The 27420-nt window shown below is 40.4% G+C and overlaps 1 protein-coding gene across 1 annotated transcript; it reads right to left on the bottom strand.

Moving 5' to 3' along the window:
* Nucleotides 1-392: 392 nt before the first annotated feature.
* Nucleotides 393-12127, bottom strand: TBXT (T-box transcription factor T). Its single transcript, XM_084622992.1, has 8 exons — nucleotides 11277-12127; nucleotides 10018-10282; nucleotides 8838-8972; nucleotides 7958-8019; nucleotides 7781-7842; nucleotides 6175-6351; nucleotides 4320-4452; nucleotides 393-2503 (listed from the first exon to the last, which is right to left on the bottom strand). Exons 1-8 carry the CDS (start codon nucleotides 11480-11482, stop codon nucleotides 2236-2238), a joined length of 1308 nt encoding a protein of 435 aa, XP_084479118.1. The 5' UTR covers nucleotides 11483-12127; the 3' UTR covers nucleotides 393-2235.
* Nucleotides 12128-27420: the final 15293 nt, after the last annotated feature.

Genomic DNA, 27420 nt, shown 5'->3' on the forward strand with positions numbered 1-27420 from the left:
CAGTTCTATGTTCCCATCCCATAAAGGGCCAACCTACTTACTAGTTTAGCACAAATGAAATATGACCACTGCCTGTCACCAATATTGTCTCATTATTTCATTATACTCCCCGATCTGTCTGCATCCATCTGTGCACACTTTTGGGGCAGGGAGCTTTTGTTCTGTGTCTGTACAGCATCTAACACAGTGGGGTCCTAGTCAATGACTAGGGCTCCTAAGTGCTATGGTAATACAAATAATAAATGATAATAAGTGAAATTCATTAGATTAAACTTATTTCCACAAATTGAAAACTAAGCATTTAGTTTATTAAAGAAACTTTACTAACTGTTTTTCAATTTAACTTAATACTTTTGAAATATAAGTACAAAACACAATGAAACAAACTTCGCTAACTTCTACAAAAGAGTATAACAATGCACTTACATCATTTACATGATTCACTTTCACAATAAAATAGGAGAGCTTAGATCAATATTTACAATACTGAGAGGACACAGTTTACAGCCATCTGACTCTGGTGCTGCCCTTTGTTGTGATTGGCTCGTCTGGAATAACATCTAACTTCCAGATCCTGCTGTTGGCCCTGCCTGGGCAGATCTTTGTGCCTGGCACAGATCCCCACTGAACTCAATGGGGCACTGCATGAATGCAAGGGTCCACCCATGTGGATCCAGTTGCAGGAACAGGACCTAAGAAACCAAAAGTGCAGCATGCATTTGCTTTTTCATCTCTAAACTGCCATTGTAGCACATGAAATATTGAATAAATCCTCTAACTTAGAAGTCTACTTTCCAACCTTATGCACTTCATCAAAAAGGGGTTTGTTATGGTTTATGCATAAAGGTCAGATTCCACCCTCACACGTGTGTTCATTGAAATCAGTGGGACCAGAATGCACATCCAAAGGCACATTTTGACCCAACATTTGGAGTTTGTCTTCAGCAGATGATTAGGTCAACTCATTGTAGTTAATAAGAGCCCTCAAAGACATGAGGCATGGATAGCAAGGACATTACCATGACCTAATCTTCTAGTGAAGACAAGCAGTTGGTGTACATTAATCTTATATCTATACTCCCATCCCAAATTACTGACATTTGGGATTTGTTCATGTATAATAACTTAACTACTTGGATCCACACTATTTCCATATGTCTTGGGGTGACATGTCCTATGTATGATTGTCTTAAGGTACATAGCATATTGACGGATTATATACACATCTTAAAATGTACAAAACAAAGTCACATCCTAACAAATAATAAATATTGATCAGAGTACAATATTGAACTAAAATAAATTAGAAAGAACCGTTAGGTATTGACTTTCTTCTCTCATTTAGGGCCTGGGCCATAGACCATTAATGTCAATTAAAGTCTTTCCATTGGTTTCCAAGGACTTTGGATGGAGGCCTCCATTAGATAACAGCTGTTTGAAAGGCAGGAGTTTAGTTAGCCTGAAAGTTGCTCATTGGCTATACGATCAAACAATGAAACTCACCTTAAAAAGGGGGTATTTTCGGTAAAGATGACTAGAGCAAAATTTTATATTGCATTTATTATGCAGAAAAAAGTTCTTGCTGATTGTCTTCATCATTTAATTCAGTAGCAAGGAAATAAGCATACAGTTGTGCATAAAACTGTTAACTACCAGAATACCACATATTCTCATGACAAATATACATTAGTGCACACAGTTTTCCAAATTTCACTCATTAGCTAAATTTGTGTAGATTTGAGATTGATTCAAACTATGCACTTAATAAAGCTTCTCTCACAACTACAACTAAGCAAAACGTTAACTGGCAATTGACAGGAAGTAGCTTATTTAAAAAAAAAAAAAAAAAAGACTGACAAAACTGTCAAGATGGGCATGAAACAAAACCCCAGATCCAGGTACTCAAAGAACATTGAGAAGTGTCGAATATGGGTCAAACTTTGGTGTCTCAGGCCCATCTCTGCCAAATTGAAAAGGATTAAAAATATTTATTTTAAAAAGGTAGAGCAGTGGATCTGCTATATGAGAATTGCACTCATAAGGTCTATATGCTGCTAATGATACACTGTTATACTGTAAGAAGTATAATTCAATTACTTTATACAAAAGCAGTGCAGTTTTTTGTTTGTAATTTACTTCATGTCTCTTTCTCCCCTCCTCAAGACTTCATTGTGGATTCAGTATGAAGAGTAACTAAATAGCTAGAAAGTCTTTATCTTAAAGAAAGGGCTTGGTTTACATAGAAGGTGGTGTGACAGGAGTCCATGTGGATGCCAGCCTATTATGTGCAGAGGTATCATACTGACTGTCAGAAATGTCTGTTGGTGTGCCAGCATCATACAGCGGAGATCCCGAGGAGGAGGCAGTGACAGAGTGAGGAAGGGGTGGGTAGTGTGCTGTAGAGCCTCGCAAAAACTGGGAGCTCAGTCCATTGGACATCCCACCTGACTGAGACACGGGTGTGATGGTGCTGTTATTCACAGACCACAAGTTGGGATACTGACTGTAAGAGAGAAGGATAGATAATATGGATTATTAATTAACCCAGTTTTCCCTGTCAGCTATGCAGTTTTACACCTCACAAAGCATATTCCAAGTGTGTTTTTATTCAGCTACTTTATGCATAGAGAAGAACTTTGGGAAGGTTCTTGCTACTTCAGTACACGAGAGAAGTCTCAAGCACTTAAACTGTGGATCACACTGATTTGCTGCAGCCAGCATGCTGTGAGGATAAGAATCTACCCAAATCTTCCCATGAAGATGAGCTCCCACCTCATCCCTCTACTCCCCCCACCACACACCTATAAAAAAGTTCTTTACCTGGGACCAGAAATAAAAAAGTTGATCTGTGAGAAAAATTTAAAGAGGATAAATTTAGCTTTTCCATTTATTATTTAGCTCTTACACAGCACTTTTCACCCATAGATCCCGAAGCACTTTACATTATCTCTGTTATCCCCATTTTACAGATAGGGCACCAGGGCCCAGAGGGGTGAAGTGACTTGCCCAAGGTCACACAGCAATTCAATGGCAGAACCAAGAAGACAACCCAGGTTCTTGACTCTCAATCCAGTGCCCTGGACTTTGCTGCCTTCCAAATGTAAAGACATTTTTGGGAGGGAGAAGAAGTGCTTGGGAGTACTTGTTATTTCAATAAATTTATGTTTAGTAAAAAAAGTATCTAGTAGTTCGTATTAGTAATAAATATGGTATATTTTAACAGATAAATGCTAACTTGCACATTTCATAAATAAGTGCCTTTTCCACAATTCATGTATATTAGCAGAATAGTTAGACTACAGATTTGAACTGCAAGATGTTTAAAAAAAAAAAGATAGAGGGCCAACCCCTGATCCTATTGAAGTCAATAGCAAAATCCCATCAGGCTCCCCAATAACTTCTAGTTGAGGTTCCTAGGGATTGGGTACAAATTCAACATCAGATAACTTCCTTCAACAGGTGAGCCAATATTTTATCAAGATAATCATAAGTCTAAAAAAGAGACATGATATATGTCCATGACAGGAGGATGGTTTTCACTGAGCTCTCTTAAAAGCAATAAACAAGGGCTATTATTTAAAGGGATACTGTTTGCTTGATCTCTCACACTTGTCCAAGTGTTATTTTTACTTCCTGTTGTTATAAATAACACTTAAGATTCCAAGAACTGAAAGTCGAGAAAATAATTGTTCCTTATTTCTCCAATGAGTTTGCTTTGTGCATTTGGCAGCACTGTGTGTACAGTCCTTTTCACTGTTTCTCCTGTACTGCCAGTTATTTTCACATATTTATAAGGGTCTTTTTATATATCAACAGGGAAGAGAAAAAAAGCATTAAAAAAGGAAAATGTGACAATAAAGCCATAAATAGGGAGAGAGACTAGACCTGATCTACACCTAAAACTTAGGTCAATTTAGCTATGTCGCTCAGGGGTGTGAAAAATTCACACCCCTGACAGATATAGTTAAGCAGACCAACGCTCCAATATAGACACCACTAGGTCAACAGAAGAATTCTTCTGTCGACCCAGCTACCGCATCTCAAGGGGATGGATTTATTAAAGCAATGAAAAAACCCCTTCCATCGGTGTAGCGAGAGACTACACTAAAGCAGCCTAGCTGCCGGACTGCCACTATAGCCCTTGTAGTACAGACACACCCTGAGAGACAGGGTATGTCTACTTGTAACTCTTTGCTTTAAAACTGACTAGATTTCAAGATGACGGTGACCTGTTCACTCCTTTTTTCAATTAAAAAATCCCAACATACTCTAATTTCTGAAGATTTGGGGGGCTGCATTGAAAAGGGACTGAATCCTACCTGGAGCTGGTAGATGTGCCAGTGCTGTGACTCATGGGCAGCATACTAGTGTGTGTGGGAACTCCTAGACTGGACCAGTTGTCATGGGATTGGAGCATGGAAAGACAGGCCGAGGAATTATCAGCATAGGCTGCTGTGAAAAACAAACAAGCACTTAACAAGCAGATTAGCAGTTAAAGTGAGGCACAATTCTCATTTTCAATGCAGAGTATGGCTTTTTTATTACTGTTTTGTATATCTATATACACACACATATATATATATATATACACACACACACACACACATATCTACCAGTTGTATCAAACTATCAATTTTATTGGGGCTGTCAAGTGGGTGGTGTGCCAGTCTGCTATATGAGGTGCCCAAGTTCAGTTGCCAGAGCATATTTCACTTCCTACCTCCAGTAGTTCCTTATGCCAAAATGCTCAGCCTCTGATGAGGGGAGTGCATTATGTAGCTCTGTCGTAACTATGGGGCTAAATTAGCAATGGCCTCAATGCCATTCCACCCTCCCCAGCCAGAAAAGGTTGCTGTGGCATATGAACTTAAGGGGAGGAGAAAAATCCTTTATGGAGGATGGGGGAAGAAGCAGGGCACACAGAGTAGTCAATTATTCTCATGGAATTTTATTTGAATTTGCAAAATCCATGCAAAGGATCAAGATGCAACAAAAATCAACTACATGCAAATTTTCAACTTTAACACTCTTTACAGAATTATGTATTGTAAGAACAGCCAGGCTATGGGCTGTGTCTGGAACAATTTGATGATGACTATGCCACATAGCCTACATAATATTTTATAAAATTTAAAATATTAAGCTGTTTTTTAAAAACAAACAAACAAACAAAAAGCCCTTTCAGTAGTTTTTATTGGCTGGGAGAGAAAAACCCATAGGAAGTTCTGGATGGGCAGTTAAACATTCCCTCCTTTCTTCTCATGGAAGTGCAATTGGATAGACATACTGTCATTATTCACCCAATTCCATCATCCTGACTTATTTTGAGGAGTACCTTACTACACATGTAGTCTTGTTGATTAAGATGTTCCTCAATGTGAGTAATGCTGGCAAAACTAGGCCCTCCGTTATTTACTTAGGTTAATGCCACTTGACTCCACTACCATAACTAGAAGTCTATTCAATTCACTGCCATTTCTTTAAGGTGGTGCTTCCTCAAATTCTTCAGATACGTATATTCTATCTTCACTTAAACCAAGTCCCCAAACTTCTCCTCTTGCACGCCTCCTTACCAGTAATAGAAGGTGTCCGCACCCCTTTGGCCCAGAAGCGGATCCACAGCTAGGAGCTGAGAACAGGGTACGGCAGCTGAGGGCAGAGGCCGAGGGTGGGGCCGGAGCAGACTGGGTGGCACTCCCTCCCCACCCCCTTGTGAGGGCTGGCCCAGGCCCTGACATGCATGCTGAGACGTTCCTCTGTGCCCCCTTAAGGGGCCGCGCCCCACAGTTTGGGGACCACTGACTTAAACTGACGAATATTGCCAGAATAAACTAAGCTTTCCTAGGCTAAAAATATTTGAAGTATTCCTTCATTTCAAGATTCTTGTTCTACAGTAGGACACAGGGACAATGCTAGCACAGAATTGTCTAATAACCTAACATTAGATAGAGCATTACACAATCTTACTTTTCCATTGTTAAGAGGCTAGAGAAAGATATTTACTTTTTGTTATTGTCTTTCAATTGTTGTCACAAGCCCTCAGCACAAATGGAGCTAGATACTGATCTCAGTTCCAGTGACATTACTCCAGGTTTACAATGATGTAATTTATCAGAATTTGAACCACTAGGTTAATTTCCCTCTTTAAATAGCCACAGAATAATAAAGACTTACTTGGAGAGTTGTTTCTGTGGGCATATGGATTGGGGTAAGGGGCAGAACGGTGATTCCTCAGCGATGAGAATCTTTCACAGCTGTGAGCAGAGGACAGTGATAGAGGTGCTCCAAATTGAGCATGAGGATTGGAGGGGGGGCACAGACTCCCAGTTCCAGGAATAAGCCAGCCACCTACTGTGAGAAAGAGAGGACATTTTGTAGCACTGATACTTGGGTGACCAGATGTCCTGATTTTATAGGGACAGTCCTGATATTTGGGCTTTGTCTTATCTAGGTGCTTATTACCTGCCACCCCTGTCCTGATTTTGCACCCTTGCTATCTGGTCTCCTTAACTGATACATAATGCCACAGGGCAAGCTATGAATGTTATGAGCCCTTTGAACACTATTACTCTGAAGTTAAATATTAGAGCTGGTCAGAAATTTTCCAACACAATGTTTTTCCATCAGAAAATGCCAATTGTCAAAAGTGAAATGTGGATACATGTCTCCTCGCATAAAAAATCATTTTGAAAGAAAAATTGAGAAAAAGGGCAATTTTAATAAGGGCAAAAAACAGGTTCCCTCCCAGCACTATTGAATAACATTATTCAGGTTGGCTTCTCCCTGCCCTTTACAATAGATGCTGTCAAAATAAAATTTATATTTTTAAGAATTCTTAACCTGTGTTACTAATTACACCTTAGATTATTAAAATTGAAATATGTTTAAAACTTTGCATTTTTTATGTTGTGTGTGTATATTTTGCATGTCATTAACTCTGGACAGTAAAACCACACTGGTTAATTTAATCTTTTGTTTGTAGCTTCTCTTTTTGGTTCTCCTCCATTAGCACAACATTGCTGTGCTTGGGGTTTCCAATACTGATGTGGGATGATGTTTAAATGCAAAAGAAAATGTTTTTATAGAGTTTTTTAAAAATTCTATTCCCATTATATCTTGTAAAAGCCCATTTATTCAAGTTGTGGACCTAAGTTTTTTGACAATGTTCCTTTAAAACAAAATTCAATTTAAAATTCTAAACCAGTGACATTTTAGCCATCTGAAAACAAAAGAATTTTAAACCTGCTGCCTCCAATTTCCTTCGTGTACTTTAAAAATAAATTAATTAATTAAACTGGTGAGTTTATTCTCACTAATTTTTGTTACCATTTGAAATAAAACACTCTTTCCATTAATCTCCCCACAGATATTGCATTCTTTACATCCAAGACCCATTGTCTTGCAGAAAACTAATGTGATTATGAATTTTTGAAGGCAGTATTAATGTTTTTAATAAAATATATTACACACAATGAGAAAGATGAAAAACTACAAAATAGTATTCATAAGATTCAGACACTCATCATAGAACTGAAAGGGACCTAGAAAGGTCGTTTAGTCCAGTCCCCTGCACTCAAGGCAGGACTAAGTATTATCAAGAATGTCATACTTAATCTATAGTGAGAGTTAACATGTGCCTGCAAACAAACACTGGTTTCTAAATTTTACTCAGCTATAACATACTACGAAACTGTAATAGAAAGGAAATATAAGAGAAGCTGAGATGAAAGATGAGGTATTTTTTAAAGTTATATACTTAATAGTATGAAATTAAACATACACTGTGAATACCCAGACTGTTGATTGTCTCCGACTTCATCCATCATATCTTTGTGATCACTTCTGTGAAAGAAGCCACATTTCATTAGTCAAAGAAAAGAATTTGAAATAAATGTGTTTTCACAAATATGTAATTTTTCTGTAAATTCTGTAACTGGGTTTAGTCAAGAATTCTCACCTTTCTTTTGCATCAAGGAAAGCCTTTGCAAATGGATTGTATTTAATTTTTAAAGCTGTGATCTAAAAACAACAACAAAAATCTTATTTTGCAAGTGTTACTATTCATTATCATACAGTATTTAGGACCTGATCCTGCTTCTCTAAAATTAGTGGGATTTTATCATTGATTTCAGTGGCAGTAGGATTAAGGCCACAGTATGGACTTATGTAAAGTAACTAAACAGCATCCAAACATCTCAAATGTTAACAGCAGACTTGAAATTATTCTCTCGACAAAATGTAAAGACATCCACTGTCACTGCCTGACTAAGTTGCCTGGTTTTATTATCCTATTAAGGAAACACATATGAAAGGGGATACACTAATGACAATTATAAAGAGTTTTCGGTTTCTGGATAGACCAGAACGAACAACAAATCTCAGCTAGGATAATAAGCTTAGTAACTTACAGTTTAATTGAAGTTTAAAGTGTACATTTTAGTTATTTGAAAACAAGAGTCAGTTCTGAAAATGATATTTCCAATTAGTTCATGTATTATTATTATTTCATATACTTTAAAATGGTGAGTTTATTCTTACTGATTTTCTAACATTAGTAGTTAACTTTGATGAATTCCAAAGAATCTTTATAATTATACTTTAACAAATAAAGTTACAAAATATAGGAAACAGGGAATTAGTGTTACTAAATGGCCATTTATTTATTTATTTATTGGGCTTTATTATTTAATTTAAAACAAACACTTTATATACAATTTAAAATGAAATACAGAGAAGTGAAAAAATGTTACATGACAAATATTTTGCTCCAGCGTCTTTCACTTTGCTAATTCAGGGGATATAAGTGCATGTAGGTTTCTTTCCCATTTTGTGCATACCTCCTCATTCTGATAAGCTGTCACAGCTATAAACTGGGTCTCTGGGAAGGAATGGCTGGTTATCATACGCTGAGGGCCACCAACTCTCACTATATGAATCCTAGGCTCATACTTGTGCAAGGAGTTCAACATGATCTGTAAACATATAATAGCACAGATAAGCATTGTCACAGTGGGATGCAAATTCCTACAGTTACAGAGCACTTTCTGATTTTAAAAAGCTAACGCTGGATATTTCGGGGGGGGAGGGGGTTGGAAAGTCAACAGACAGTAGTAAATTCTAAAAGTGAAGCCTGACAAAAGAAGGTAAACCTCAGGCAACTAAAGTATCTGCCTAAATATTATCCGCCATTATATTTGGCAGGGCAGCCTATTTATACAAAGATTAGATTGGATATAGATAGATAGACTTTGGATTATCAAATAGTTCAACCCTGAAATGACTATTTTTAAAAAAATCCCCCAAGGAATCCATGATCTGCTTGGAAAGTTTCATCAGGACAAAAACAGCCCAGTTAGTTTGTCAAAAATTATAGAGGATATTGATTACAAAACCCAGTGTCAACAAAACTGAAGAACAACTTCATAGCTAATGTAGGGATCAAATGAAATCTAGTTCCCCTTTCCTGGTGAAATCTACTAGACAGACTCCTTGTCCTGGTTTTCAGGCATATAGGTCTGCGTTTTTATTTTCGCTCTTAAAAAGCGACCAGTTTTTTAGACCACTCCAGCACACTAGTTACATAAAATAAACTCGTCTAGTCAGAAGCCCTGGCTGATTTCCGTGTTCTACAGGGGCAGCCTTTGAAACGGGTCACAAGTTTACAGACAATCCTGGATAGGTGTTCTCGGGGGAAAGCCGTCACGCCATTGAGGCTGGGCTGCTTGTTACAGCGAGAGGCTCTGGAAAAGTTTTCTCCCCGCCCTGAATTTTAGCTACACCCTGACTGACTTTGCTGACAGGATAACCTGGGGCGGGGGGGTCTCGTCCCACTGTCCCCACCGAGTTCCGACACCCCGCAGACGCGGGCTCTGGGAGAAGGTCTCTGCCGCCGCAGCCCAGCCCGGAGCGCCGAGAAGGGGCAGCTTTGCGGGCGCTATTTCTCGGCGCCCCTCCCCTGGGCTCCTGGCCGGCCACGCTTGGCCAGGCCCCTGGGCGGCTCCGGCCCGCGCCACTCACCTGCCCCCCTCCGTTGAGCTTGTTGGTGAGTTTGACTTTGCTGAAGGAAACCGGCGCCTTCATCCAGTGCGCTCCGAAGTTGGGCGAGTCCGGGTGGATGTAGACGCAGCTCGGGGCCTGCGGCTCGGGCTTGCCCCCGGGGACCCACTCCCCGTTCACGTACTTCCAGCGGTGATTGTCGGCGGCCACGAAGTCCAGCAGGAAGGAGTACATGGCGTTGGGGTCCAGGCCGGACACGCTCACCTTCAGCACGGGGAACATCCGCCTGGGGGAGAGAGCAGGGCCAGGGAGAGGCGCATTGTGCGGGGGAGCCAGCGGGGACCTCCGGGGGGAGCCGGCAGCCGGGCCAGGGCTCCTGCTCGCCTCAGAGCAAGGCCGATCCCGGCTCCGGTGTGCCCTGAGCCCCGCTCCGCTATTTCACGGGACTCCAGGAAGCCGCGTTAGCTTCTCACCTGCCTGGCCCTTGACCTTTCTCTGGGTGTCCCCGGAGCAAAGGATCAGCCGGCTCTAAACCACCCCCCGGCCCTTTGTGCGGCTCCGGGCCAAAACTAATTGCCCCCCCTTCGGCTCCCGCTCCGGGCTGCAGCCTCCCCCGCTCCGGGGCCGCGCTGGGCAGAGGGGAGGGGGCTCCCAGCAGCCCTGGGAGGAGGGCACCCCGGCAGCGTCATAGAATCTCAGAGTTGGAAGGGCCCTCAGGAGATCATCTTGTCCAACCCCCTGCTCAAAGCAGGACCAATTCTCAATTTTTGCCCCAGATCCCTAAATGGGCCCCTCAAGGATTGAACTCACAACCCTGCGTTTAGCAGGCCAATGCTCAAACCACTGAGCTATCCCTCCCCCCAAAATCAACTCTTAAAAAGGAAGCCTTGGAGCCCAGGTTCCACCGAGGGCCCCCAGCAGAGGATCTGGTTCTCCAGCCACGTTACAGGGAGATCCTCCCCAGCAGGACTGGATTGGAGGGAGGGAAGTCTCCAGTAAAAAGGGGGGAGAAATAAGTACCCCCGGGGCGGGGGGCAGAGTCTCCCGCAGCATTAGATAACGGTGTCTCCAGCAGCGTGAGGGCAGCAGACTCGGCCCCACATAATGTTGCAGGGAGGGATCCTTTAACTGGGGGGAGAGAACCCCAGCGGGACTCGGGGCCAGGGGCCTCCTCAGCCCCAGTGGCTGTGCAAGCATTTGGGGCTGCGGCTGTCTCCAGCAGCAGTGGAAGCTGGGCAGGCCCCCCCCCCCCCGGGTTGCCAGCGGTGTCCCGAGCCTACCTGCCGTTCTTGGTCACGATCATCTCGTTGGTGAGCTCCTTGAAGCGCAGCCACAGCTCATTCTCCTCCAGAGTGACTCGTAGCTCCCGCTCCGTGGGGTCTCCCTTCTCGCTGCCAGCCTGCAGCTCGTTTTCCACCGCGCTTAGGAGATGGTCCACCCGGTACTGCAAGCTCTTGCCGGAGCTCTCCGTGCCGGGAGAACTCATCCTCTCTCCTCCCCCTCCCCCAAAACCACTTACTGCCCAGGAGCCACCTCCAGCCTCAGGTCTGGCTCCAACTCCTGGTAGAACTTATCAGAGGCGATTGCACACTGATCAGCCACGCGGGAGAGGAGGCCCCCGAGGCTCCTGGGAGGGGGTCCTGGCTGCTTACAGTGGGAAGGATCCAGGCTGGTTGCAATGTAGTGGCAGAAGGGTTAATCCACTTGACCTCTCTGGTCAGCGCGACTGGAACTGGCCAAGGGGGTAGCAATTATACCCCCCCAATAAATATCGCCTGGTGACATCACAATGCCTGTGGGGGGGCTCCCCTGATTGGAGGAGAACCCCTTTGATGTGTCCGGCCGACCCAGCTGATTGGCTCCCTGCGGCCATATCAGAACGGTGCCCGGGGAAGCCTGTGATGTTAATTGCGGCCAGTGGGATTAAACACGGCTATTTTATGTAAATCTGCCCCCAAATGTTTGCACCTCTATCAAAGCCGCCGGGGTTGGAGCTTCAGCAGCCTCGGAGGAAATGGCCCATCTCAGCAACAGCCCCATAACCTGTGTGCAGCATCCTCCTGCCTTCTCAGCAGCAGTCATTATAGGTACATTGACATGCCGCTCGCAACATAGGGCTGCAAACCCTAGAGGTTTTATTTTAGACACCATTCTAGACCAGCCAATCCTAGAAAGGAGACACCCCTAGCGCAAGTTATTATTTAATTAATATTAAAAGTCCTTCCCCCACCCCCTCTGCTGTTGAAGGTACGTGCAATGTATTTCTATAGCAAATTGAAAAAGTATCACCTCTTAAAACAGAAACCTCACTTTCACATTGTCAAAGATTGTGGCATTCCTGTCTATGTGAACATTAAAATTAGCATAAGGCCAATTTTAAGTTGACAAGAAATGTTTAAAATAATTAAAAAGCAACTGACCAGAAAGCACTTCTCTGAAATAAACCCTCAACCTCAGTCTGATGATCTCATTGAACTATTGCTTTCACACAACCTAAAGAATGTACTGACCACCTCAGATCATTTTTTAGAAGGACTGTAGCTCTGTCTCTGACTGATGCTTACAACCATCTAATTATACCATTTCCATTTAAATTGGAAATATTTATAAACATTATATCGATAAATTGAGGCTTAAATCCCCCACTCCCCTTTATAACAAGGACAAATGTGTATAGTTGGATTGGGGAAAAAAAGGGCTTTGTGTGTTTTAAATGAAAAAACGGTAACTCTAAGTGAGGATCGCATCCGATGAAGTGAGCTGTAGCTCAGGAAAGCTTATGCTCAAATAAATTGGTTAGTCTCTAAGGTGCCACAAGTACTCCTTTTCTTTTTGCGAATACAGACTAACAGGGCTGCTACTCTGAAACGAGTTATCAAAGTCTGGTGAGTGGTGTTTTAAATGAAAAACTTTCCAGTCCTCAGAGTTTCCGTCAGTCTCACGGGCCAAGACGTAATAAATACAGAGTGAGAGAATGAAAATTTTGAAACATACTAATGCTTTGGAATGGTTTGAATTCTCAGGAGGTGCTGCGATCTGTGGTGTGAGGGAACAGTTTATTACCTTTCTGTGAGAATCTCTGGATAGAGGGAGAGGGGGAGAGAGAGGTGACAATGAGCAGGAAATAGTTCAATGGGGTCTCTTTAAACAATAACAATCGCTTTAAACAGGAGCAAAAGAAGGGGAGGGGAGGCAGTGCAGTGTAAAAATAAGGATTTCTCAAAAAAAAAAGATATAATGCAAACATACATTCAAAATACTGGATATTAGTTTTATTTGAACTGATTTAATGAGATTTTTTTTTAAGTTTGCTTTTTAAGAAAAGTTTCTCTGCCAATGGCAATGTCTATGGAAGAACAAGTTGAAACCAGTGTTTAGTATGGAGAGTTATATTCAAAAATAGTTAATCTTCGGGATAGATAGGTAGATAGATAGATAGCCACTTTTCTCATCTATACACGCATCTTGATTTCAGGAATAAAACTGCTACATTAGTCAAATTTCAAATACATCATATATTTCTGCACCCATTTTCTTTTCCTCTTAAGTTTAGAAATCAAAGTTGTATTTTTAAAAAGCTACCTGAGGTGATCAAGTTAATGTTATTTTGCTCGATCGTGTTGCTTTAAAAAAAAATTATCGCGAATGCAAACATTCTCTGCTCCTTTATGGAAATAGAGTGAAGACATTTCCCTACTTTGGGTGAGTCTTTGCACAAGTTTTTTAAAAAAAACCCTTTGTAACCGACACGCTTTGCTTACTGAGCGCATCTAGTCCACTTCTGATGGGGAACGAGCTTTCTCTACAAGCAGGTTTTCAAAGAGCGGGCAAGAAGAGACGCCCAAACAGTCACCGCTCTGAATATTTCCACTAGATCCTTGCCACCAGCCGAACATCACACCCTGATTTGACTTAGGGTGTTCCATACAAACAACAACACTTTACTTTTAAAAGGCATGCGCGCACTCTAGCTCAGAAACTCGATGCGAGGCTGTCACTCTGTGACAATCTGCGTTATTTTTTTTAAGGATGGGATGTCTAACATCTTATTATAACACTGCAAAATCCTGCACCTCAAGATACTCTTAAAATTAATCCAAAATGAGGGAGTCTCCTTCACAGCCCGTACTGCTTCGCAGCTCAGTTTAGATCTTTACAAAAAAACCTCTCTCTGCTTTCGACACATTCTGATTTTGCGAAGTTTTCTGAAGTGATCTTTATTCTAGTGGATCCAGGGTAGGACACATTTCGTTCTAAATTCTTCGGCAGGTCTAATATGCCTACAGATGAACCATCTGAAGATCTGGCACACAGTAATAGAGTCAAGCGGAATCGAAGGCGACCCGCCTCTTTCAGTGGATTTAGGTATGAAAGGGAAACTGGATTTGATTTGATTATATATTAAGATGGGTTGAAATTTAATAAAAAAACATTGTTATTGACGATTCAGAATTAAAATATTTCTAATTTCTTCTATTTTAAAGAAGAACAATACATATAAGGAAAGCTCAAATACCACTGGCAATATACATGCTTTGAACATTATTATTAAATTTTGCACGTAGTATCACGAGATGTTTTCATTTTCTCTAATTTACCGTTCAAAAGGAAGATGGAATTTATTTCACTTTGCATATTTCACTTTTATAATATATGTTTTAGTAAGTGGCTTCCCCATTTAGTCCCAAAGAACTAAGGAATATCCCAAGATTTAGCTGACAGTTTTTAAACAGTCTTCCCGGATTTAAGTTACAAATGATCAAAAGAATGCCTGCAGTTTTGGGGTTTTTTTAAACAACATAAAGATGAGTGCTGTGGGAGATCTGTGTATATTTTGGGAGAGATAGGGAAAATACGAAGATTTTTCCTGGGCAGCTATTTGTGCCCTCTTCTTTATTATTATTATTATTTTCCCCCTCTGCCCTGCTTCTCCTTTCTGATCTTAATTGCACTTTGGTTCTCAGGAGAGAAAACTCCCCACTTTCACAGCCTTTTCACCGAGAGCTGCAGTGCATGACAGTTTACAGCCAAAAACTTCCTCCAGCCGAACAGCTATAAAGACTCCCAATTTATAGCAATACCTTCCTTCTTACACTGGGCGAGTACGAGCCTCCAGCTGTTCCCCCTAGGTTCATGGGATCTGTCTGTCTGCATCTGCATTATCATCACCTTAGGTATACGGTTCTGTGAAGAAGACTGCCATGGAAATAATAGCGATCATGATAAACCGAGCATGCCATTATTATCCCCCCTTGATAGTAACCAATAAATATATAATATAGCCCAACTGGAAATGCTAAGAATCAGTGAGTAAATAAATATCTGGAGTATTTGTTTTGCTATTTTTCAGCTTGCGATGCAGGATTATGTAGAATGTACATCGTTCTTTCCCCCAGATCAGTCTTCCTACTCCCAAATAGTTTTTTCCCCCCGGATCCAGGATTGATTTAATGCAGACTTAAAAACAATCAAAAAGACCAACAACAAAAACCGGGCTATTAATTAAATCGTCCAATTAAAGTGCAAATTAGAAGTGTCAAGATGTTCTAGATCTTAAAAATAAAGGTCTGTTTTCTCCTGACTAGCCTTAGACGTTTAAAAGTAATTTCAGTTTATATTTTTATACAAGTTGTGTCTCTAGACATGTCCCTTGCCTTCCCTTTGAAACTGAAGGCAAACATTGTTGATATCAACCAGTTCAGAATTACCAATGTAGAATATATGTGCTCGATAAATGTGCCCACATCTTTTTAATTAGAAACCTCAGTTCCTTTATTGTTGTAGTCTTAGTGTGCCTTTACTGAACATTTTCTTCAAACCAATAAATATTTGATTTTAATTCTCAGTGTAAATCAAGCAAAATTATTCACATGATTCAGAAATTCCCCAAATTTACTAACATGTGTCCTAATCAAACTCAGGAACATATGTCCTAACTGGGATACGTTCCCCTATAAACATATGTCCAAACTATCAAAATTACAATGTACAAAACCCTCCAATGTCTTGATGTATTTATTTTCGGTTAATAAAGATGAGTAATTATGTTTCATGCTCTTGTTTTTTAATTTTAGAGGCATATGACTGCTGCCCTTTAAAAGTCTTTTTTTACAGTTCAGAAAACAGTTGCATGTCAAGTAGCCAAACAGAGTAAATAAAATGCTTTCTACTTTCACACGAGGTGTTTTGGATGGTAGGACTTATGTAGGTGCCTGGCTTGCATTTTTGATCGCGGGCAAAACTCTCATTGATTCAATCAGAGCTTTACTTATTGGTTAGTCTCTAAGGTGCCACAAGTCCTCCTTTTCTTTTTGCGAATACAGACTAACACGGCTGTTACTCTGAAGCTTTACTTGAGGTCTGCAAAGTCCTCTACTTGTTTTTTTAAGTCACTGTAAATACTTGAGGCCTCATTCTTCTCTCATTGAAGTCAATGACAAAACTTCCACTGACTTCAGAAGGAGCTGGAGTAGGTAACACCAGTGGGGAGGGACCTAAAAATATTTTACACTCCCCACACAAGCTCTAAAGAAAGGCTGCCTGAAAGATAGATTAACAGGGCTGTCAAGACAAATATATTTTGTTTTAAAAGTCAATCCCAGGATTTCTCTCCTATTTTTTTCAAGGCCACAGTAACCTTGCCAAGAAGTATCCTGCTAGTTAAACGGAGTATCTTTGCATAGGCCAGCTGGTGCAACTGGGATGACAGAATAAGAACCAAAAAGAAAAGGAGGACTTGTGGCACCTTAGAGACTAACCAGTTTATTTGAGCATAAGCTTTCCTGAGCTACAGCTCAAGTCATCGGATGCATCCACCACTGTAGCAACCTATTTCTTTTAAAAGTGCAAAAAGGAGGAGGCATAATGGGTTGTGAAGGGTGGGGGAAGGGAAGAAGGATTGTTTACTCTTTAAATCTGCCCAGGATTATCATCTGTTGGGGGTGGGGCGGGGGAGTGAGTCTATTCTACGCCCAGTGGAGACAATGGGAGTTTGGGGTACACAGAGTGCAAGGTCACCCCTATAAGTTTAAGGCTTTAACATACCTTCTACCTATTTTCTTATACCTCCATTGGTCCTGATCTCTAACTCCAACTGCAGTCAATGGGACTTTTGCCTGCAAGAGGACGTTAGGCTTCATTGAAAAGCTAGTGGTTCAGAGATCAAAAATATCTAATAAAACAAAATTAGCGGTCATCTCTTCCTCCATAATAGTTCGCACAGTAAAAAAGTAATTTCCCAAAATATTTGGAAATTACAACTAAAACCCAAAATTGCCATAATAACACTAATCTGCATTTATATGGCACCAATTCACCATTGCCCTGAATCTTGTACAGCTATTTACACTAGCCTAGTATAAAGTGAATGTAAAAGGCTACCAAATCAAAATGGTAATAATTAACACCCACTTTACACTGGTGTAAATGACTATACAAGATGTAAGGCTATAGTGAATCAGACACAGAGTTCAGAGTAGCAGCCGTGTTAGTCTATATCTGCAAAAAGAAAAGGAGTACTTGTGGCACCTTAGAGACTACCAAATTTATTTGAGCATAAGCTTTTGTGAGCTACAGCTCACTTCTTGGGATGCAGAGTGCCTCCCTTCCCAGAAAGGGCATTTCAGAACTAGTGAATTTGAGCAATTATTGTCTTAAAATCAACATCATATTGGCATTTAGATGTCACATAACATTAAGACTTCTAGAAAGGCATTTGAAGCCTGAGAGCAGGTTTTGTAAAACCAAATTAATTTTTCTCTCCCTGTTTTGTTTCTTCATTCTACTCTCTCAATACTTTTTCCCTTTGACTACCAACTCCACCACCAAGGTAAATATAAAATAGGAATATTTTAGTTCTTTATTGTACAAAAGGCAGTAAGAATTACAGTATTTGATAGCCAGCTAAGTCCTGAGCATCTCATGCCTGGACTAGTGTCAGGGCCGGCTCTACAGTTTTTGCCGCCCCAAGCAGGCGGTCTGAAGACAGAAGCTGCCGCCGAATTGCCACCGTGGCACAGCCTACAGAGTAAAGCTGCTGCTGGATTGCGGCTACCGCGGAAAGATGTGTGCCACCCTGATGGCACACGGACTGCCGCCCCTTTCACAGTGCCGCCCCCAGCACCTGCTTGGAACGCTGGTGCCTGGAGCCAGCCCTGACTAGTGTAATGGCCTCCATGGCCTTATTGCTTGCAAACTTGCCCTTTTCAAGTCCCTTCAAAACGTTGCTGCTAAGATAATTTTCCTGGCTTGTTGCTTTGACTATGTCAGGGTCACACTGTTTTGATGAGGTATAAAGGCACTTCCTAAGTTCCAACATGTAAGAGGTTACAAGAACTTTCAGGTTCCCTGCCCATCACATGGGTGATCTGGGTTGGCATTATAAAAGGAAAGTGGAAGCTGTTGCAGAGTGTATCTTCTTCCCTTCTGAGTTTGCTGAAAGCTGGAAAGGCTGTGGTGGCTGTTACCAAGTGTTCTGCATTATTTTGATCCTGTTTTGGAATATTAACTGTTAATAAAGCCTACCCTGAGGAAAGGGTCTTAAACTGAACTACAATTTGGATTTTTTTAAACTCCCAGCAGGTGTGTTTCTGCTTTTCCCCATCTTTAAGTCTCTCTGCTGGTTACCTCTTTTCTACCACATCAAACACAAATGTCCTGTTCTTTCTTTCAAACCCCTTATGACTTACCTCTGTCTTACCTGTCCAGCATTTTACCTTATCGGTGATGCTAGCCTTGATCATCCGATTCTCCATGTCTCTTATGTTGCTCCTTAGGTGTGGGAAAAGCCTGCAGTCAAAATCCATCATCCCGCCACTTTATCCTCATTCAAGTTCTTCTTCAAAACTCACCTCTTCCTAATGTATTCATTATGTTGCAACTTGATAATAGCGAGGTGGCAATTTATGATTACTGCTCAGCTGCACACATCATATTACTTTTGGTACCTTGTTTACTCCTGCCCCTACCCTGAGCTGCTTGTTTGTCTCATCCATCTGTTATTTCTTATTTTTTAAATTGCAAGCTTTTTGGGACAGTGATTGTCACTTTCTTTATGTCTGTATGGCATCTAATACAATGAAACCCTTATCTGGTTGATTTCTAGGCACTATGGCAGTATAAATGTTAAATAAATAAATATAATGATATCAATGACAACTAGGGCCCAACCTGCAAACCTTTAATCAGGTGGCTTACTGAGGGATTGGAGGCTATGGTGATTGGTGCTGTAAAAATAGATAGACATGGTGGAAGGACCAGAAGTTCACCAAGGGATGGGGTTGCAGTGGCTGAAACTTCACTATAGGGTCAAGAGATCATAGGGGCCAATGCAGTGACATGAATGGGCAGCGCTTTTTGAAAAGTGGGCACTTAGGGGAAACAGCGAGTCTGTAACAGCTCACTGAAGAAGCTCCCAGTAGATTTCTCAGGGAGCCAGAGTACAAATTAAGGCTGGTCCCTCCTCCTCACATACAGAACTCTGATGGAGGAGGAAATGGAAATACTACCTGCCCTTAAAGAGGATGAATATCCATTTTGAGCTCAATAAACTTAACTTGCTCTTGTTTTTTGCCCTACCTTGCACTACTCTACTGAAGTTAGTCCTATAGGAAGCAATGAGGTCTGTTGGCAAGGGCAAGAGAATAGGAGTCAGGAGACCTGGGCTCTAGTCCCACCTCCTCCAGAGACTTGTTTTGCAACCTCAGGCAAGTCTGTAATATCTTTGTACTTCAGTAGGTCTTGTGATGATGTTTTCAAATCTTTGTAAAGTGCTTTGAGATCAACAGAGGAAAGTTGCAGTAGAAATACTAATTAGTATTATACTACAATGTTATAATAATATACTATAATAATTAATATTAATATCTATCCCATTCTTCTGTTCTCTCAAACCAATTAACACAGAAACAAATATCAAGTAAGTTGGTTCTTAATGGTCTAAAACTTCCTTTTCTGTATTTTTTTGGGGGGGAGGAGGTGTTTGCTTTTCTTTTCTGGATTGATGCAAGTCTGTTTCCCCCAATGTGCTCTGCCCACTGGATGCCCTTAGAACACTTGCCCTTCTTTTTTTTTATTCCACCCCCCTTTATACAGATGCCATTTTGGTTCATGGTTCCTTTACAAAAATCTGTATATCATATAAAGGCCTCTTTAAATCTTGTCTCATCATCTAGCAGTTCATACATGTTCTCAGTACCAGACAATATATTTTGTTCCTGTTAAGGAAATAACAGATGAAACATAGGAACAAATGTCCATTTAGTCTATCTTGTCTTGTAATGACCAGTCAGTCATTGCATAGGAAAGTGTAACCCTCTGCCCTCAGCAAAGGACTTAAGCCCGTAGTGCTATTACCATCAGGGTCATTTTCTTCCTGACCCCAGATAGTGACCTGTTTATGCTCTGATGCATGAAGATTGATAACCCTTGTATTTTTGTCCAAGCTGATTTAACTATAAATTAACTATTATTCATGTAAGTAGCCAATCTTTTTAAAAATTCTTGCTTAACTATGAGCCTGCTATTATCATCTAGCTCAATCCAATGGGTGTTTACCACATTCCTTGCTTAATCTAAATACTTCTAGAGGTTGTTAGAAAAACATATTCCACCCTCTGATTGGCAGACAAGAATCTAGACATTCCAAAAACTGTGCTAACTGTACATATTTAATTCATTTAGTTTAAATTAGTTGAGTTAATCAGTTCAAAGTGCTTTACAAAGATAATCACTAAATACTTAAGTATTATTATCTTACATAATCACCCCACAAGATCATTTCACTTTTGATCTATGGGTTCCAGAGGTGAAATTTCTAATTTTTAGATAAGAACAATTAAACAGCGTAAATTTGACAGCTACTAGTATTTATTTTCATTCCTCCAGTCTGATTTCTTCTTAGGCAGGTTTCCTCCCATTCTCTCTTGAGCGTTCTTATATTTCCAGTAGATATATGGTTTTTGTAGAGAGTGAATTATTAATTAAAAATAACAATAAGAATGTTAATACAACACATTGTCTAAAGACAAGAAAATACCCTCATGAGTGCCCATCTCTACTACTTTTAAACTGAATTATGAGCAAAGTATTTCACTAACCATTCCTTCTCCCTTTCCCCACCACAGGCGCAGGTTTCTGATGATTGGGTAGTAAATGTTTGGTTGTGCATCTCTCATATCATGAGGGGTCTGATTCAAAGCCAACTGAGGTCAGTGAGAATTGTTCTATTGACTTCAGTGAACTTTGGCTCACTCCCTAGTTGAAACAATACTGGTATGTCCAAAGCTTAAAGAAAACAATGTGCCTTGTTCCGACCTTTTCTTTGCAGTTGTGCATGTGAATTATGCACAGAAAGAGAAGAAACTTTGACCCCCAATCACCTCTACATTGTCCAATATTCCTAACAAGTCCAATTACAAGAGATATTTGTCATTTGCAACGCTATTGCTAAGTGCATTGGTATCCCATGCCCCACACACCTTTCCCAAATGAGCTCTGGAACTCTTTGTACCAGCTGCAGCAGTGCTCCAAAGAGTATCAGGGTGGTGAGCACAAAAGATTGAAGGATTCTGAGGCACTTAGTTCAAAGTAGGAATCTCACCACAAAGCACCTATAAATACTTTAGTTTGATTTAAAATTAAATTCTTCCCCATGTACTGTGGTAACTTAAAGTGAGATCTGCTAAAGCACTTTAGCTAAAAGCCTCCTGGTTTAAACAGGAGGGAGCTGTTGGTAAGGTGTTTTCAGTGAGAGGCCTTCAACTATGGAACTTGCTTCCCCCTTCTTGTAACAGAGTTACATGCTGCAAGTCCCATCTGTTCTCCCAGTTTTATGAGGAAGGACTGGGTTAAGCGGCGTGGTATTTGTTAATCTGGGGCTGAATGAGATGGGTGAGGAAGAATTTTTGAGCTGATATTTGTTTATTTTGTAGTGCATGTGCACCTACAGTAAAAAGATATTCACATTAAATGAAATTGAAACAGATATGTAAAATAAAATATTTTGATCACAGGAAGAAACTATACTGGCATCTATTTAGACATTCTACTCCAGAGGCAGTTGTCTATATCATCTGTGTCTAAGGCTAGCTCTGATCTCTTGAACTGGGAGAACCATATTTCTTTTTTAAAAGAATCTAGGGGGAGATTTTCAACAGTGCCTAAAACTAGAATTTAGGGTGCTCTGATTACTCTTAGAATTCCTTGAAAGAAGATGATGTACATATAAGAAGTCACATTTTATTTTATCTTGTTGCGTTTTAAGGAGGAGATCTCTCCAATTTTTGTAAACCTAAGCAGCTTTCCAAAAAAAGGTGTAGCTTTCACTTCATCAAGGTGTACAATCCTTCTTTTTGGAAAGGACTCTACTTAAATAAGTTCCTACCTGTGCATGGCTTTGTCAAAATTGATTCATTATCAGACTTTAATTCAAGACTTCCATTCAAGATAGAGGTCTCCCCACCTATCAGCAGTAAAAAATTAACATATACATACAGTAAACAGATTTGTTAATTCCATTCAAATATAAACTGCAGTAATTTAGGTCTCATTCACTGAGCAGGGAAGCTTCAAGATTAGCTAAGGTTTGCCCATTGTTTTAAAATCTCCAATAAGTTTTCTACCTCTTTGACATCTAAAATACAATACAGTGTGAAAATAATTCCAGATGTCACAAACTAAAATATCACAAGATTATAAGGTCATGGTGTATATTTTAGATCATGATACTGGGTCTGCAACACATCATCTTGTTAATGAAGTTTGTGCCAGATCAATGCCTGCCTATCAGCTGAATCCTACAGTTTTACTCAGGAAAAATTCCCTTTTTTCTCAATGGCAATTTTACCTTAGTAAGATCTGCATGGCTGAAACTGTATCTAAGACAAACCTTGATCCATACAAATCTTATGATTTTGTTCTCAGGACATCAATGGAAGACTTTAGCTTGTATGAAAATCTTCATATTTGCAAGGATGTTGCCTTTTTGTACAGGAGATTACATTTGTAGTTATTGATTACCATCATAGAACCTGGATCATGGTTTATTTGCTCCTTGATATGTTATCTAAGGGTGACAATCTTTTCTTTTTTGTTTAAATTCCTTGTGCAAATGATATACTGCTCTGATTTTCAGCAAGATTCTTAGTATAAAGATACCAAGATGGCTGTGATTTAGATATATGAAGCTTTCAAAGTTGAGCCCTCCTGAAAAGGAATTTATCAAATCTCCAGAGCTTCTTGGTTTTGTCCTTCTGCCTTTTCTGTAAAACACTTTGTATTGCCACAGGGAGGGGTGGCTTTTGTTTCTTTTTGTTTTGTTTTTTTGAGGAACCCCGAAATCTCCACCTTTTGGCTGTCTCAAGTACATGTCTGCCCTGAAGCTCAATATGATGCAATTAATGAACAGCCATCCTCCTCCCTCAGCTCTTCCTTTCCTTTCCCGAGACAGATGTGCTGACAGTATGGCACCTTCTTTAAAGGAATTCAGTTTTATGGAAGGTGATCTTTGGCAGGAAAGTATAAGTGGCTAAAAGCTTTTGGCTGCCCTCTGTATTCCAACTGTTGTTTGCAGTGTTGTTGTAGCTATGTTGGTCCCAGGATATTAGAAAGACAAGGTGGGTGAAGTAGTATCTTTTACTGGACAACTTCTATTGGTGAAAGAGACAGACTTTCGAGCTTTCACAGAGCTCTTCTTTAGGTCCTGAAGAAGAGTTCTGTCTGAGATTAAAAGTCTGTCTCTTTCACCAACAGAAGCTGTCCAACAAAAGATATTACCTCACTCACCTCGCTTCTCTCTATTCGAAAGCAGACTCACCAGCTCTCATTCCAAATACCTATGAAGAACCATAGAAACTAGATATGGAAAATACTTATCTTGTCAATCTTCTAGGGGCCATTGCAACTGTGTTTCTTATAATATATTCTTTGTCCAGATGACTTTTAAATTTCTTGCATGCTGGAGCTCCCATTAATACCCTTAAGAAAATATTCTCATAGACTAATATATATTAGGACATTCTTTCTGATAATCAGACTACATTTTTCTTTGCTTAACTTCATCCCATTGCTCCTAATTATATCACAATGGACCACCCTAAATCAGCCATTTCCCTCCTTTGTATTTACATCCTTCAGAATAATACAATGCTACTCTCTCCTCATTCAAATTGATCCTTAAAAACCACTTTTCTTTAAAGGCCTATCAACTTTATCTCCTCAACTGAAACTGAATTGTAAACGAGTTAGGTAACAGACAAAATACTTGAGTAACTATAAGTTACAAATGAACATTCAGTAAAACATGTAACATTTTAAAAAAATGTAAGGCCAAAATTTTTTTCAACCTGGGGGCCTAAAGGTAAATGAGATATCTATTTTCTTGGGGAGTCAAGTGGAGCTGAGGGTACAGTACTTTTGAAAATCAAGCCACTTAGGCTATGTCTACACAGGGATTAAAAAAAACCATGGCTGGCCTGGGTCAGCTGACTCAGGCTTGCAGGGCTCAGGCTCCGGAGCTAAAAAATCACTGAGTTCTGTGAGGGTGAAGGGTCCCAGAACTTGGGCTCCAGCCCGAGTCCGAACATCTACACAGAAATTTTTAGCCCTGCAACCCAAACCCACGCCAACTGACCCAGGCCAGCTGCAGGTCTTTTATCCCTGTGTAGATGTACCCTTAGGCCCGCCCCCACCCCTCCTGCAGCACACATGCATATGCTTAATTTTGCTCATCTGAGTAATCCCACTAAACAAAATGGGACTACTCACCTACATACAGTTAAGTATATGGGTAAGTGTCTGCAGCATCAGTGCCTTATTTAGGCTTCTAAATATAGATTTAGGTGCCTTAACTTTAGACACCCAGGTTTGGGTATTTTGGTTTGAGCATGAAAAAAGAATAGGAAAGGAAAAATTAAGGAAGGATACATAAATATTCTAATATGATTGCATGTTACACCATATCTTTAATCAGTGGACATATGTTAAAAAAAACATACATAACATATTCCCAAACCAGCCTTAATTCTGCTCATGTGACCTGAAAAATGAGGACTCCAAGAAGTCCATTAAGAACTTTGCTATTCTTAAACTATTTTAGGCAGAAAGTGTTCAGCTACTACAGTGATGGATAGGAATAGAAAACCCAATCATAGACGGATAGATAGACTAGAATCCTAGTCCTTCTAATTGTGTGCAACCTACAACTTCACACCAAGAAAGTGATATTATTAACATTTCCTCCTATCATCAACTGACAGTTGTGAGAAGTGGAGATTTAGCATAACATTCCCTCATCTTGAGTACAGTATTGTCCTTCACAAACCACTTCACACACTTGGGTATATCAATGCATACACGCAGAAGAGGAAAAATCATGCATAATTACTAACTAGAATAAAGCAAAACAACTGAAATTTAATCCAAACTAGGAATTAGTAGAAAATTTGGGATGAAAACACTTCAGGTGAATGTTACGCCTTTGAAGAATTTCCACTGACAGTTTTAAAAATCATGGAAATCTTTCCTTTAATGTAAGGCTTCATAAAAGCTTGAGAAATATAAGGAAATAATCTATACTGATATAAGCACTTTTATACCAATATAACTGTGTCTTCACTAAGGAATGGAAGGGTTTTACCTACCCAGTTTCTGAACTGATATAGTTAAAGCAGTACAAAAACTGTTATGTAGACAAGTCATGGTGTGTTTTTGCTTCTTAGGTTGTGTCTGTAACTTGAGTTAGCTAACACATGGCAACTAACTCTAAGTAAAGCAATTGAAGAGAAAACAATCTGTAGTTTTCACACAAGTAAATCTTTAACTCAATTTACTAACTTGTGTATAAACTACAAACTGCCTTGTCTTCAGAAGGATTTTACTTCAAGTTAGTTAACTCAAGTTGGATAACTTGAGTTAAGAACATACCTATTTTTCCTAGTGAAGACAAGGCCTTACTCATGCACCATGGGCAGATGAAAAACTGAATGCTAGCCATCAACAAGCGCCTCTCCACAAAGCTGGCAAACAATTAATTTTACTGAGTATGGAGGTATTAAAAGCTCCCCAACTAACTTCTTCTCGATTACGCAGTTATAATTCCAATTCAAGTCAGTGAAGCTGAACTTATATAATTCAACAGGATTTATTCCCCCAGCTCTAGTGACAATTTAATATCAGGATAGTTCAGATATTTTTTCAACTACAACAGTGAGAACATAGGGTTAGATGCACAAAGGAGACTTAGCACTGCAAGCTTAACATTTAGGTGCCTCGCCACCTTGTGGAATCCTCAGCCCCGAATTACGCACCGAGGCACACTACACAACGCATGGGGAGAATTAGGCACCTAAGAATCGTGTTCACAAAAGCTAGCACACTGAGCGGAGAACTGCTTAAGCTTGCCAATAGAAAATGCCAATGAGTGGGGTGTGGCGTATACCATGCTCCTCAAAGGGAGTTAGATGTCTATCTCTGGAGAAGAGGTGCTTCACTCCACTCGGGATTCACAGCTACAGACTATCTCCTGGACTAAGGTGGGTAAACAAGGTTAGCCTTTTCTCACAAAAAATGGTGGTAGTAGCTCTATAGCCCAATGGTTAAAACACTCATCCAGGATGTGGGTGAGCCAGGTTCAAATCCCCACTTTGCCTGGTTTGGAATAGGGATTTGAACTAAGGTCTCCCATCTCTTTGGTGGGTGCTCTAACCACTAGCATAGAGGATGGGTCTTTCAGTCTCTCCAAATATGTAAATATTCATTGGGCTAGACGGAGAGTGAGGATGATTGTAGCAGGATGATTAGGCCTCTCATCTAGAAAGTGGAAGACCTGGTTTCAAGTCCCTGCTCCAAATCGTGCAAATTGGGGACTTGAATCCAGGGCCCCCAAAAGCTCATCAGTTGTCTAACCACTGAGACAGTGCATCGGATGGGAGGGAGACACCACCCCTTCCTCAACTGGGGTTTGTATGGGGCCTGATATTGTAGGTTGCCCACCAGATTGGGCCCTGTAGGCAAGGTAAGAAGCAGAGTCCTTATTTTGAAGATACCACCAGGGCTTAGATGCCAGACTGCACAATAGTGTCAGGACTTAGGTGCAGAAATCTAGGCACCATGGGGACTTTACCAGCATAACTTAGGCCCCTAGGGAATTTAGGTGCCTACAAGATTAGGCAGTAGCTGGATGTGTGGGTGGGTTGAGGATCTAAATTTTGGACTTAGGAACCTAAATCTCTTTGTTGATCTAGCTTATAGCTCACAAATGGATCATTGATATATGCCTAAATTGTGAAGTGAGGCACAAATTGGAAAGCCAAGGGAGTTCAATCATTCCACAAATATGCATACCAGTTGCCCACTATTATCCACAATGCAGCATGCTACTGCTATTATAGATCTTTTCAATTGTAACTATTAAAAGACATTTAAAAT

This window comes from Lepidochelys olivacea, assembly GCF_965140295.1.
Source record: "Lepidochelys olivacea isolate rLepOli2 genome assembly, chromosome: 3".
NCBI lineage: Eukaryota > Metazoa > Chordata > Testudines > Cheloniidae > Lepidochelys > Lepidochelys olivacea.